The sequence below is a fragment of the Nicotiana sylvestris genome, chromosome 6, assembly GCF_000393655.2.
Source record: "Nicotiana sylvestris chromosome 6, ASM39365v2, whole genome shotgun sequence".
In the NCBI taxonomy this organism is placed as follows: Eukaryota; Viridiplantae; Streptophyta; class Magnoliopsida; order Solanales; family Solanaceae; genus Nicotiana; species Nicotiana sylvestris.
The window spans coordinates 175,821,965-175,837,417 of NC_091062.1; the positions used below are offsets into that span (position 1 = coordinate 175,821,965).

The 15,453-nt window shown below is 40.6% G+C and overlaps 1 protein-coding gene across 1 annotated transcript; it reads left to right on the forward strand.

Annotated features, from left to right (window-relative positions):
* Positions 1 to 2,588: 2,588 nt before the first annotated feature.
* Positions 2,589 to 13,493, forward strand: LOC138871724 (uncharacterized). The gene is made up of 4 exons (XM_070149622.1): positions 2,589 to 2,686; positions 2,771 to 2,930; positions 3,042 to 3,611; positions 13,344 to 13,493. The coding sequence occupies exons 1-4, from the start codon at positions 2,589 to 2,591 to the stop codon at positions 13,491 to 13,493; spliced, it is 978 nt and encodes a 325-aa protein (XP_070005723.1).
* Positions 13,494 to 15,453: the final 1,960 nt, after the last annotated feature.

The following is a 15,453-nucleotide window of genomic DNA, read 5'->3' on the forward strand; positions in this document are numbered from 1 at the left end:
CTATGTGATCAACAGTCAACACAACCGGCTAAGACATAAATTCTCTTCGACAACTCGTGATTGTAGGGTTGTATATTAAATTCTGAGTATCTACAAGTGTTTACCCTAAAATTCGAGTAACAATTAAATTTGTTTTGTGGTTTTAAAGATATGTAATTTAATCCAATACTAATTGATAAACAAAGAATTTAACGGGTAAATTTAGGAGTAAGGCAAGTCAAACCAATCTTGTAAGCAGACCTCGACCTCTAGCAAGGGAAACCTCGAGGCAAATGAACAACAACAACAAGAACAATAAAATAATAATAAGACGATTCAGATGAACAGTAGGAAAGAAAATGAAAATGTATATTCTCTTCTCAATGGTTGATGATACATTAAAAAATGATTGGGGTCCCCTCTATATAGTAGGGGAATGCTAAATAAGGTACAATTCTAATTGTAGTAGAGAATCTTATTATACAGTTGTCTAACCGCCTAGTACAAATCCGTTCCAGAATTTACGTCATGATCTTAGGGCCTCCGCGAGAATCTCGCTCTTTCTGTTATAAAAACATAACGGTATCATCTCGAGGTTGGTCATACTCGGCCACGGTGCTCATCGAGCACTTTGATCTTCGACTTTCGTATTATGCCATCGGGCTCGAGCCCGGTCCGTATTAAACTTGTTCTCGACGCGACCCCTCGAGCCTACAAAATTAGGGACACATAATTTTGACCGTATACAGATAGTTCCCGCAATTCTTAGAATAAAATGATAAGAAACGACTTGACTCCCGATCTTTCGGAGTCCTTGACGATGACATCATTCCCGTGACGTAGGCGCTCGAAATGACCGAAACGTCCCGTCGGTACGCTTCCGCAAAACATTAAATGCTTCACCAGTGGTGGCCGGCCACTAGCGATGTCGAACCGTCGCCGCTTGCCTATAAATACAGGGCTCTAATTCGAATAAAAAGCTTTACTTCCATATCCAAACTTCTTTTATCTCTTCTCCTTTTCATCTTCCTCTCTCATTACCTATTACTCTCACCCTTTTAGTGCCAAAAGATATCAAATTCCGCCTATTTTAGTTTCCTCTAACTCGTATCAATGGAGAAAACTTCCAAAACAATTTCTCAAAAGGATAAAGCTTCCTCCTCTTCTTCCCGGTCGGCCATTGATAAAGCGTCGGCCCCTTTACGAAATTATTCCCGGCCCATGCTTTATAAAGAAAGACTTCAGAGTCGAATATCCCCCCGCTATTCCTGGTCGATGTTACCATGTATCGAGGTATATTTGCTTGATAACGGAGAAGCACCTCAAGGCCATGAAGAAGGACTGTGGCTGGGGGGACAAGGTCATGGTACAGATCCCTGCCCCGAGGAGAGTATCACTACTTATGTGGAGAGGTTCTTAAGTGTTTACACTTACCCTTTTATGTTGGGTCCCCTCGATCCAATTGTGATCGACTTCTACAAGAGGTATCAGGTCACCCTCGGCCAGGTCATCCCTCTTTCTGGCGTATAGTGATCATGTTTCGCTATTTCTCCAGCAAGGCCGAGGGGATAGAGTTCACCCCCTCAATCACCTCATTCAATTGTATCGGCCTCAGCTCTTCTGAGGTTTGATCAAGATCCAATGCCGATCGACCAAGGCCTTCTTCGCTAGCAATGACGAGGATAAGGACAGGGGCTGGATGAGTTGGTTCGTACGATTGAGGACCTCCGACGTCATCCCGGAGGGGAAAATGCCATTCTCAGAGAAGTGGAACCCTGATCGTAAGTGAAGTTTTTCCCTAGTGGCTTATAATATTCCGTTTTCACATTGTGTAATGCCTTCATCTTTTTTACAACGGTTGCTTGGATGCCTCATGCGATCGCCGATCTTGAGGACTGGGTCCATAAATTAGCTGTGACCTTTTCGTATGACGAGCGCCGATGGCGTGACTTGGCGTGGACAGATGGGAATCCAAACACCATAGTAAGTTCCTCTCACAAGTTTTCAATGTTTTCCTTTTACTGGATGCGTTACTTTGCTCATACCTATTTTTCATTCATACATGCATTGGAGATGTCTCTGAAATGAGGCCAGCCTCGCCCGGGGAAGAGACCGGGTCCCCGATTCTGAAATCGGGGAAAGATAATAAGAGAAAAAGGGTTGCGAAGCCTGAAGACTCCCAGGATGGAAGGGGTCCTACTCGAAGACGTAGGAGGAATGTTATTCATGTGGACCTAGATTCGGTCCACTAGCTAAACGACGAAGAAGAAGATGAGGGTGAGTAATTGGCGCTGGTGACCCGAACAAGGAAACCAACTGAAGTAGCCAAGCCCTCTGAATCGGAGACCCTGCTTCATGGAGAGGAGACTCTGAAGAAAGACGCGAGCAAAGCCTGTGAATCAATCGAGGTCAAAGTTATTCCTCGACCATCAACAAACACACCAAAGGGGACAAGTTCTGAAATCCCCATAGCTGAAAGAGTGCCCCGAGCGATTTGCTCGAGGCCATAACAATAGATCACTCTCCTCCTCTACCAGCTTATTCTGAGGAGGCAATAAAGGAAGCCCGAGATCTGTGAACGCCTGAATTAAGAAGAGTCCACGGTAAAGATGATCCTTTCCAGGATTGCTTTACTGGGGTCGATGATGCTGCCAATATCAATGATGCCTCTACTATCTTCGAAGAGGCTCAACGTCTTTACTCTCAAGTAAGTATTAATTCTTATCATTGCAATTTCTTCTTCTCCCCGCCTCCTAACTGGCATCTCTTTTCTTGCGTAGGCCTTTACCAGGTTTAAGGTCGACCTGAACCAATACGAGGCCGAGCTCAAGAAGACCTCGGATGAAGGAAAGGCCCTGAAGCTCTTTTGTAGTCAAAAGGAGGAAGAGCTCAAGGACCTTCGGTCTGACTTGGCCAAAGCTCTTAAAAATGAGGCTGAGCTAGACAAGCAGGTAACTATTATTTTGAAAGAGTATGATCTACTCGACCCAACTGTGGAGGCTAACACTTCAGTGTCTCGGCTGTAGCGAAAACTGGAGATGATTGGGTTGCTTTGAGGGAAGGTCGATCAGGTTAAGGCCGACTACAATCAGTGGAAGGAAAATATAGATCGGCTTGCTGCGGAAAAAGAAGTCACTCTAGCCAAACTGGCCTCCGCTGAGACCCAGCTCCGGGGTGCTAAAGAGAAACATTCGGCCCAAGCCAAGAAGATCGACGAGCTCGAGGCCAAACTTGCCATAACCGTGGCTAAGGTTGCTAAAGCTAGGGCTGAGGTTGAGAAAACGAAGGCCACAATTGATAAAACCGTTGTTGTGTATTTAAGGGATGCTGAGGCTAATCAAATGGAGCTAAGGGAAGCCTCCGACCGGGAGAAATGGAGCAATGATTTGGCCAAGTGCCAATCCCAGAGGAAAACCCTTGAAGAGATCCATGCTCGAGGTTTTGACCTCACTGAGGATATAGCTCAAGCAAAAGTGCTCAAAGCCGATGCCAAGTTTCTCGTCTCCTCTGACGATGATGATGATGATGAAGGCAGCAAAGCGATTCCGATAATGAAGTTGGGCCCAAAGAGGAAGCTGCTCCCGAGGGAGAGACCAGCCCTGGGCATAGATATGATTTTTCTTTCTCTTTTTGTATTTTTCTTTTTGTAAGACCTTTTGTCGGTCTCTTGTACATATCCTTTTCCAAGTATATAAAAGAAGAATTTCCTTAAATATTTTCTCGATGTTTCCTGCCTTACAAAATTCTTGTAATAATTTCATTCTTTGAATGGTGTGTTCGAGATTTTATCTCAGTGGTTTCTTTGAAATTGCCATGGTCGAGTTCGAATAAGGTTCAAACTTTGGGGCATAGACCCTTACGGGCTCGTGCTGGGTAATGGTGAGTCCCTGAGCCATAATCAAGTTATCATTTATTTAGGCTTGGGATAATCGAACCCTTGAATTCAGATCGGGTGAGAATAAGGTCTCGAACCTTAAGTGTATCGGCCCTTAGGCTCTTTTAGATCGGGCCATTATGGCCTCTAAGAGATGGCTATTATTTCCCATTTTTCGGTTTAGAAGACTTAGGAAAAATTTATTTATGCCTTGGCATGCATTTTTTACCCATTGTGTTTTTTAAGGGTTTAGTATCGATCGAAACCCTTTTATTTTTTGTGCCTTAGCACAAGTTTGTATTTGAATAATTCGATACCTCTTAAGGTTTTTTGAGGGTTAATTTTATCGAAGCCCTTTGATCATTTTGCCGAGGGTAGCCTTTATTAACCGGGTTTCATAGGATTTGAAGGCCCATTTTTATTGCGGGACTTGGACGTCTCCGAGCCACATTATTTCAGCCATAGCCTTTAATATGACCGTAGCCATCGGGTGTGTCTCTTGGACTTATTTCCCGATAGCATTTCTTAGTCCCCGAGTATGATGTCCTTGGCCTTTACGTCGAGGGATGCCTCTTTGAGGTCTTATGAATTCGAGTTTAGACAACTCGAATGTGTTGACTATCGAGGACAGTCCCCGAGTATTAGAGGTGTATTTGTGTTTTGGCGCTTGAGTCGTTTCTCACAAGTAAGGAGCTCGTATGGTAGTAAACTTCTTTGAGACACAAAGTGTTTGATATAGAAAGAATTCTTCTTTGAATAATTCATACATATGTACATGTTTTGCCATCGGGGCTCGACTATTCTATATAGACACGGTTCATCTGACCGTTTGGCCCATTACAAAGTTTTCCTATCAAGGCCCTTTTTGGCGTGAAGTATTCTTCTAAAAAATATAGCCTCCGAGGGTGATGCCCCCCAATATTCGAGGTTGACTGAAAAGAAGCCTTGGATGCTGTTGAATTTTCCCTAGGTAGCACATAGTTGTTGCCTCGTTAGAAACCTCACCAGAAAAATCCATTTGGGATAAAATCCGACCTAAGGGAAAAAGAGTGCAACACGTGCTTTAAAACCTAAGGTCTTCTTGCAGAAGGGTTCTCTTCGATGTCTTCGATCGAAACCTGCAATAAGTTAGTGTTAAAGACAAATAGAAAAAGGGAGAATGGTCGTACATTAGCAATAATATCATTTGAGTAGTGATATATTCCAATTATTTGGCAGTTGTTCGCCTCCCATCGTGCCAAGTTTGTAGGATCCTTTTCCGGTGAATCTGACGACTCGATATGGTCCTTCCCAATTCGGGCTCAGTTTTCCTTCATTCAGGTCTCGAGTATTAAGGGTGACTTTCCTTAGAACTAAGTCCCCGATTTCGAAGTGTCGAAGGTTGGTCCTTCTATTATAATATCTCTCAATTCTTTGCTTCTGTGCGGCCATTCGAACAAGCACAACTTCTCGCTTTTCATCTAATAGCTCGAGGCTAGTATTCATAGCCTCATGATTTGATTCCTCCGATGCATGTTGAAATTTGGTGCTGGGTTCCTCGATTGTAATTAAGGCCTCAGAGTCGTATACTAAGGAGAACGGAGTTGCCCCTGTGCTGGACTTCGATGTTGTTCGATATGCCAAAGAACTTCGGGTAGAACTTCTCTCCATTTCCCTTTAGCGGCGTTTAACCTTTTCTTCAAGTTTTGAATGATAGTCTTGTTTGTCAATTTGGCCTGTCCGTTTTCACTCGGATGATATGGCATTGATAAAATCCTTTTTATTTTGTGTGCTTTGAGGAACTCCGTTACCTAGTTGCCGATGAATTGCTTGCCATTGTCGCATACGATTTCGGCAGGTATCCCGAATCGACACACGATGTGATCCTAGATGAAGTCAATAACTTTTTTTTCTTTGACCCTCTCGAAGGTCTGTGCTTTCACCCATTTAGAAAAGTAGTCAATCATAAACAAAATGAATTTAGCTTTACCTGGGGCTGTTGGTAGAGGGCCGACGATATCCATTCCCAATTTCATGAAAGGCCATAGGGACAGTACTGAGTGAAGTTGCTCTCCGGGCTGATGAATCATCAGTACAAACCTTTGACATTTATCACATTTTCTAACAAACTCCTTAGTGTCTTTTTCCATGCTATCCCAGTAATACCCGACTCTAACGATTTTGCGAATCAAGGACTCGACGCCAGAGTGGTTTCCACAAGTGCCTTCGTGGATTTCTCATAAAACATAATTGGTGTCTCCCAACCCTAAACATACTGCCAATGGTCCATCGAACGTCCTTCTGTACAATGTTCCATTTTCATCCAATGTGAACCTAGCAGCCTTGGTTCGTAGAGTCCTCGACTCTTTATGATCCAATGGGAGCTTTCCATTTTTTAAATATTCGACATATTTATTCCTCCAATCCTAAGTCAAACTTGTAGTTTATCTCAGCATGACCCTCCTTGATCACAAATCTCGATAACTGGACAACAGTCCCCGGGACAATATCATTTTTTTCGACTGATAACCCCAAGTTCGCAAGTGCATCGGCCTCATTATTTTGTTCTTGAGCTACATGGTCTAGAGTCCATTCCTTGAAGCGGTGCAAGGTTATCTGTAACTTGTCGAAATACCTCTACATACTATCCTCTCGAACTTCAAAGCTTTTGTTTACTTGGTTCACCACCAATAAAGAATCGCACTTGGTTTCTACTACTTATTCCCCTAGCTTTTAGCTAGATCGAGACCTGCAATCGTGGCCTCATACTCGTCCTCATTATTAGTCAACCTAGACGTTTTGATAGATTGTCTAATAGCGCTACTTGTAGGTGGCTTCGAAACAATGCCAACTCCGGACCCTTTCTCATTCGAGGCTTTGTCCATGAAGAGGGTCCATATCCCCGATGATGTACCCAATTTTAGTAGAAGTTCCTTTTCCTATTCGGGTACGAGGGTTGGCGTAAAATCGTCCATGAAGTTAGCTAAGATTTGAGACTTGATAGACGTTCGGGGTTGATATTCGATATCGTACCCGCCAAGTTTGATGGCCTATTTAGCCAATCGGCTCGATAACTCGGGCTTGTGCAAAACATTTCAGAGAGTATAAGTGGTTAACACACATATGGGGTGACACTGGAAATTTGGCTTTAATTTTCTTGATGTGCTTATTAATGTAAGAGCCAACTTCTCTAAGTGTGGATACCTAGTTTCATTATCTCTTAAGGTTCGACTTACGTAATAAATAGGAAACTGCATACCATGCTCTTTTCGAACTAGTACGCCACTTACCGCTATTTCAGATATAGCCAAGTATAAGTATAGCTTCTCATTCACCTTCGGAGTGTGGAGCATAGGTGGGCTCGATAAATACCGCTTTAATTTCTCCAATGCTTGTTGACACTCCAGGGTCTATGCGAAATAATTTTTTTAAGTAATGAAAAGAACCTGTGACTCCGATCTGACGACCTCAAGATGAATTGGCCCGAAGCAACTATCCGTCCGGTTAGCCTTTGTACGACTTTTACACTATCTACAATGGTGATGCCTTCGATGGCCTTAATTTTGTTGGGGTTGATATCTATCCCCCTATTTGATACCATGAAGCTGAGGAACTTGCCCGAACCGACCCCGAAGGCACATTTTTCTGGGTTAAGCTTCATGTTGTACTTCCTCAAGATTTCGAGTGTTTCTTGCAAATGAGTTAAATGGTCTTCTACCCATAGGGACTTAACTAACATACCGTCAATGTAAACTTCCATTGATTTATCTATCTGTTCCTCGAACATTTTGTTAACTAGTCATTGGTATGTAGCTCCTGCATTTTTTAGCCCGAAGGGCATTACATTGTAACAATATGTTCCATATTTATTGATAAACGAGGTCTTCTCCTGGTCTTCCGGGTTCATCTGAATTTGATTGTACCCGGAATAGGCATCAAGAAAGGTAATGATCTCGTGGCTAGCCATAGCATCGATCATGCGATCAATGTTAGGTAGTGGAAAAGAGTCTTTAGGGCATGCCTTGTTCAAATCCTTGTAATCTACGCACATTCTAAGTTTGTTCCCTTTTTAGGGACTACAACTACATTGGCTAACCATTCGGGGCACTTTACCTCCCGAATGGACCATATTTTAAGAAGTTTAGTTACCTCATCCTTTATGAATGCATGCTTATCTCGAACTGGAGCCTTCTTTTTTGCTTCACTGGTTTGAATCTAGGGTCAAGGCTTAGGCGGTGTGTTGTTATTTCCGGTGGGATCCCTGTTATGTCTAAGTGGGACCAAGCAAAACAATTCATATTATCGACAAGAAATTGAATTAGTTTTTCCTGAGTTTAGGGGTTAGCCCGTTCCTAGGTATACCTTTCGTTCGGGTAGATGCTCGATCAGTATCACCTGTTCCAGCTCCTCGACCATTGACTTGGTTGCATTTGATTCTTCGGGAACAACGAAAATTTGAGGAGTAAGGAAATCCTCTTCTTCTTCTTCTTTGATTACCTGTTTCTCCGATTCGGTCGAGGCTGGGGACGATGATTGCTATTTGGCTGTCTACTTATCTTTGGTGCTCGATTTTTTGAGGTCGAAAGTGCTGATACCGTCGTCACCTCATCGACTGCAAACATTTTCTTTGCTGCGTGTTGTTCCCCATAAACTATTTTCACACCATCCATTATTGGGAATTTCATCATTTGATGAAGGGTCAACGGTATTGCCCTCATGTTGTGGATTCATGGCCTCCCAAGCAGTGCATTATATCTCATGTCACCTTCGATGACATGGAATTTTGTATCCTGGATGGTCCCGGCCACGTTCACTGGTAGGATTATCTCCCCCTTTGTTGTTTCACATGCCATGTTGAAGCCGTTTAGGACTCGATATGCAGGTATAATTTGGTCCTGTATGCCGAGTTGCTCTACGATCCTTGATATGATTATGTTTGCCGAGCTACCTGGATCCACTAGACCATGTTTAACTTGAATTTTATTTAACAAAATAGAAATTACCAGTGCGTCGTTGTGCGGCTGAGAAATGCCATCCGCTTCTTCATCGTTGAATGATAGGATTCCTTTGGGCACATAACTCTGAGTCCGCTTTTCTCCGGTGATCAACACCTTGGTACGTTTGAATATAGGACCTTATGGAACATCGACCCTGCCAACGATCGTATGAATTACATCTTGTTGTTCTTCTTGCTCATTATTTCTGTTGACATCTCTTTCTCTGAAGTGATTCTTAGCTCGATCTTTGAGAAACTCTCGAAGGTGGCCCTCATTGAACAATCGAGCTACCTCCTCCCTTAGTTGTATGCAATCTTTGGTTCTATGACCATGTGTACCATGATATTTACACATCAAGTTTGGGTTTCTCTGAGAAGGATCAGTTTGTATAGGTCTATGCCAACTAGTGTCTTTGATTCTCCCAATAGCCGATACAATCCCCGATGCATCGACACTGAAATTATACTTCGATAATCGAGGCGATTCTGCGGGATCGGTATGTTTATAAAAACCATTCTTACTCATAATTCACCGAGAGTTTTTCCCTCAATCATTTCTTTGATTGTTCCGAGGAGGATTGCGTCCCAAACTATTGTTTCTTTGATCTGCGACATATGGTTGATACCGCTCTATGTTCGACCTCGGTTCCCTGTTAGTATCCCTTGGGGCTTTTACTACCAATCTGTTTGGATGAATTGAACCCGAGGGGATCCCAACTGGTCATCCTCGACCCTAATCTTCGAGAGATAACGATTATACATATCTGCCCAAGTAACAGCAAGATATTTGATCAGATTTTGCTTCAACTGTCGTGATGCTATCGAACTCCACTCGTTCAACCCCTGTGTGAAATGTTGAATGGCCCAATCATCTGTAACCGGTGGTAACTCCTTTCACTCCATTTAAAATCGGGACACGAACTCCCTCAGCATTTCGTTGTCCCTTTATCTTATCTTGAAAACATCTGATTTTCTCGTTGCAACTTTTATGGCCCCGGCGTGCGCCTTTAAAAAAGAATCAACTAACATGGCAAATGAATCAATGGAGTTTACTGGCAAGTTGTGATACCAAATTATTGCTCCCTTTTATAGAGTTTCCCCAAAAATTTTCAACAAAACGGAGTCGATATCATCGTCTTCTAAGTCATTCCCCTTTATCCCGCATGTGTACGTAGTGATATGTTCATTAGGATCAGTGTTCCCGTTGTATTTAGGTATATTTGGCATACGCAACCTATTTGGAATGGGCTTTGGGGTCTCACTCTGAGGAAAAGGTTTCTGCACGAACATTTTTGAATCCAAGCCCTTTAAGATCGGGGGTGCCCCCGGTATCTGATCAATTCGGGAGTTGTATGTCTCCACCTTTTTGTCATTATCTTCGATCTTATTTTCTCCCGACTCGATTCTTTTAGTGAGTTCCTCAATTATTTTCATAATTGTAGGATCAATCCCTAATCCGTTACCGTTCGACCTTTCTGGCACCGGCTCGGTACGACGAGTGATTTCTGGTTCAACCACGCTTGGAGTTTTATGTTGACTTTGAAGCTGAGCAATAGAAACCTGCTGATCTTGTAGCATCTCGAATATTACCTGGAGGCTAACTCCCCCATCTCCTATGCCCTGTGTTCCTTGGCCACCGGATCGGACTTCCCTGCGTACACTTCCTCCGAGGTCTGCGCCTAAATCCGCATTCAAAGCGATGTGTAAACTAACATTGACCGGTTCAACAATTGGCACTTCCCCAGGGGTAAATGGTGGCACACCGTCTCCCGGAGCAACTACATCATTGTTTTCCCATGAAACCTAAGACCATCATCGCCGTGTACGGGTGCGTTTTGTGAGTTTGACATGTTTTAAACTGAGAACAACAATTCTTGATAAGAACAAGTGTGAAAATAATGTGTGTTATGAGAATCAGTACCGAAATAATCACTATTATCTTTATCCTCACGGTGGGCACCAAACTGTTTACCCTAAAATCCGAGTAACAATTAAACTTGTTTTGTGGTTTTAAAAATATGTGATTTAACCTAATACTAATTGATAAACAAGGAATCTAACATGTAAATTTAGGAGTAGAGCAAGTCAAACCAATCGTGTAAGTAGACCTCGACCTTTAGCAAGGGCGACCTCGAGGCAAATGAACAAGAATAACAAGAACAATAAAATAATAATAAGACGATTCAGATGAACATTAGACAAGAAATTAAAAATGTATATTCTCTTCTCAATGATTGATGATGTGTTAACAAATGATTGTGATCCCCTTTATATAGTAGGGGAATCCTAAATAATGTACAAATCTAATTGTAGTAGGGAATCTTATTATATAACTGTCTAACCTCCTAGTATAAATCCATTCCGGAATTTACGCCGTGATCTTTGGGCCTTCACAGGAATCTCGCTCTTTCTGTTATAAAAACATAACGGTATCATCTTGAGGTTGGTCATACTCGGCCCCGGTGCTCATCGAGCACTTTGATCTTCGAGTTTCGTATTATGCCATCGGGCTCGAGCCCGGTCCATATTGAACTTGTTCTCGATGCGACCCCTCGAGCTTACAAAATCGGGGACACGTGATTTTGACCGTGTACACAAGTATATTGTAATGTCTGCAGTCTAATAGGAGTACAGTTCTAAGCCAAAAAAATAAAATAATTTTTTTCCCTTGAAAGCTACTGGAGTATTATTGTGTTCAAATTGTATTGATTTTTTTTTACTTATTTCGAATTTGAACACCTTATATGAAATTTATGGCTTCGTCATTATCGAAAAGTACCGTGTACGCATAGTCTATTTTGAACAAACAAGCATAAAAGCATCTATTTGCTTATTTATTTATTTATTTATATATCAAAATGTTTATTTCTTTATGATTAGGGGCAGATACACCTTGTCCCCGGTTGTATCCCACAATACCGTTTTGTTGAAATCTTTTATATATATATATATATATATGCAAAACCAAAAATATTAGATATAAATATAAATAATATAATGACATGCTTATTATTATAGTAATTTAAATCTAATAGATATTATTACTACTATTAATGAGGAGCTTCCGATAAGAATAATTGACAGAAAAACCCAAATCATTATAGTTTATTCCATAAAATACTTTGACAAATTAACCATGGCTTTTAATGTCTGAGTCCGAAACCAGAGAGTGATTTTTTGGACTCAAAGAACAAAAATAAGTGAAAAAATAACTGATTACCATTTTATGTATAGCGTATGGATTGGATGCACTCTACTTTAACGGCACGTTTGACCTTTAAGGTATATCGCATGCAATCCATGCGCTATACTTCTTAATTGACCGACCCACAATAATTGGTGGGTATAGCGCAATCCATGCGCTATACTTCCTATATATATCGCGTTAAATTAATGCGCTATATCCAATTATTGCACCCCCGCATATTTTTTTTGCTTATTTAAGGAGCTTCATTCTTTTTTGAAAAATCCATTCTGAAAAATTCACTCTTCTGCTTCCTTTTTATTTTTCTTTATTCATTATGAAATATTTATTTACTTAACTTTTTATTCATTTTGCCATAGTATCCGAAGAGTGAAAATTAGGGTTTCATTATATATATATATATATATATATATATATATATATATATATATATTGGGGGGAGGGGGAGAAGGGATGAGGTTGTCGTGGAGAATAACTCAGTACACTATAGTTGTTCTTAACAGTGTATTATTAAGTTGCCACTTACATTGGAGTACGATAGATTGGTATCGTTGATATGTAAAAGAATGAGTGTGAGGAAACGTTCAGTTAATATTAAAGTAAGCAGAAGATATCCATATTCTCTTACTCCGCAAGGGGTTGCTTGTTATGATATGTTTAACATCGAAGACAATGAAATTCTGAAAGATTTTTTGAGGACTCCGGATGAACACCGGGAACTTCTTGTGATAAAAATGCTGGAAATGTACGTCAAGTCTTAACACACTCACAATATTGAGGTTCCGCTAAATAAGGATAAATCTTAATCATCGGGTGGTATTTTTGGAGTAGTTTTATCCAAACAGGCTCCGTTTGAAAGAGTTTTGCCATATCTAAACTTATCTCCATGGGCGAATGATGAGCGAGGATATAATTTCTCCCCAAGTTTACATAATTCACATGCCGAGTGGTAAATTTCGATTTTTCTTTGTCTTAGTATGTTTTTTATGTATCATATTCGTACTAACACTCATACATTCCAAATGGGGTACTGACCAGATATGAATTTTATAAATTATGAACCAACAGACAGTTGGAATAAGCCTAATTTTGGTGTTTTGGATCATGGTGGTCCTCCAGGAGTCATGAACAACTCGATAATGTACATTATGGGATATCAACAAATTATGAATTGTAAGTTAAGAGATAAAGTTAATATATAATGCTGGGATTAATTTGAGAAACTCATTATTTTATTGGTTGTTAGTGAAAATGAGCAACTTGAAGGTTTTGTCATTACTCAGTTGCTCAAAGATGATATGTTTTACTAGGATCTGGCAGATGCACAGAGTCGGGAAGATGATAGTGATTATGACAACAGTCTTGATGAGTCTGGGGATGATACACCCTTCCCTAATGAGGGAGCCGATGATGAGAAATTGCGCTTTGCTGATGAGAATGAGAATGAGCAACCTGATTAGATGAGGGAGCATGATGTCACCAATGAGCATGCTCCATATATGTAGACTCCACCTCCCATTAAATCCAGAGTGTATGAGTCCCATGTGCTCTTTCATTCAAGGACGATTCCCTAACTTGATCAGCTGCCTAGTATGCCGGATATAGATGCCCTCACGAGGGATCTTAATGACATTCAGACAGTAATAAGGGATGAATCTAGACCAACAGTGCTGTCAAAGAATATGCTTTTTACTGATTAAGTGCGCCTTAGCAGGGCAGTGCGAATGTACAACATAAAAGAGTATCGTGAGATCGAGATTCATGAGTTATATCCGGAAGTATATGGGGTTATTTGTCGTAGATGGTTTCAAGGTTGTAGATGGATGCTGCGTGCGAGAAAGTTGAAAACAAATGTGTGGATTGTGGGGAAATACATTGGCACCCACACTTGTGATATGGACACATTCAGTGGGAATCATTTTAACTTGAATGTTGACTTGATTTCTCTTGTTTTGATTCAATACATTGAATCCTCCATAAGGTAGATGATTAAAAAGTGTACAACATTTGTCTACTAGGTATATGGTTGTACCATTACCAAAAGAAAGATATTTTTCAGATGTAAACATGCATTTGAGTTTTTTTATAGTAATTAGGATAGGTCATTTACTGATCTACCCGGGTGGATGGCTGCTTTGAAATACTTTAACTCCGGGACTATTGTTGAATGAAAGCTTGAGCTGAGTTTGGAAATACCAGAATTCTTATTCTGATATGTGTTCTTGATATTTAAACCATCTATTGATGGTTTTGTGCATTGTCGGTCGATAATCTCCATAGACGACACTCATGTCTATGGAAAGTACGATATTAAGATGTTGATCACCATTGCAATAGATGCTAATGGAAGGAGCACGTTGTCAAACAAAGTTCGGGTATTTGTCTAATATCTGATCGGCATGGTAGTATTTTAACTTCTATACAAACTTTTGATGCATAGCAGGAACCGTATGCAGACCACCGTTACTGTATTAAGCACTTAAAGGACAACTTCCAGCGGGCTTATTCGAATAAGAGCTTACACGATTTAATGTGGATGACTGCAACAGACCATCAAGAGTGTAAATTCAGGAGGCGAATGAAATTTATTAGGAATGAAGACCCAGAAGCTTATCGTTGGTTGTTGCATCAAACTACGATAATAATACTCACATAATCAATGAATCAAGAAGATTATGTTCGTGTGGGAAATGGTTGATATATCAAGTACTATTCTCACATTTCGCAGCGACGGGGTACGTTGATAAAGAATATAGTGTTGATGCATACATAAACACCTATAGTGCCATCTTCCAACCAGTGGGTGTTGACCATTATTGACCACTGGAACCATTTAAAATGGTGTCTAACAAAGATTATGTCTGTCACTAGCAAGTGCAAAAAAATGCGGACACGGAACCAAATGGATATTGGTGATACCATTTATGCGCATAAATGTGGTATATGTTCCCAAACATGACACGATCGTCATAAATGTCTTTCAGTTGGTTTGGGAAGCGGTGGTAATTCAGCTCCAGGTGGTAGTTTATCCATTGTGCCCCATTTTCAATGATAAACATAGTGTTTTGTTGTGGTATTTTTGTTGTACTAAATGTCTGTAATGGTACTATTTGCAATATTTATAAAGTAAAATTAAGTTTTCAATAGGCTTAAATCTAATTGACATTTAGCATTGAAGATTAATACACCAATTAAAAATAACTTTAAAAAATAAATAAGGATTTTTATTCACCATTAGCGTCACTGTCTGGCACGATTTTATTATCATTGTCTTCATCTTCTTCGTCAACATCTTGTACGCATCCATCTGGATCGAGGGCATCATAATCTAGGCCCCAATTGACACACATTTTTCATATTTCATCGCTATCATCAATAAGACCACTTACTTGATTTCTACAATAATATGAGACTCCTACG

Bases quoted from the DNA above. Each gene is read 5' to 3' on its own strand.
- LOC138871724 (XM_070149622.1), top strand. From the start codon at position 2,589: ATGATCCTTTCCAGGATTGCTTTACTGGGGTCGATGATGCTGCCAATA. The intron at 2,687-2,770 runs GTAAGTATTAAT...GGCCTTTACCAG, and splicing joins CTCAACGTCTTTACTCTCAA to GTTTAAGGTCGACCTGAACC. The intron at 3,612-13,343 runs GTATTTTTCTTT...ATGTTTTACTAG, and splicing joins TGATTTTTCTTTCTCTTTTT to GATCTGGCAGATGCACAGAG.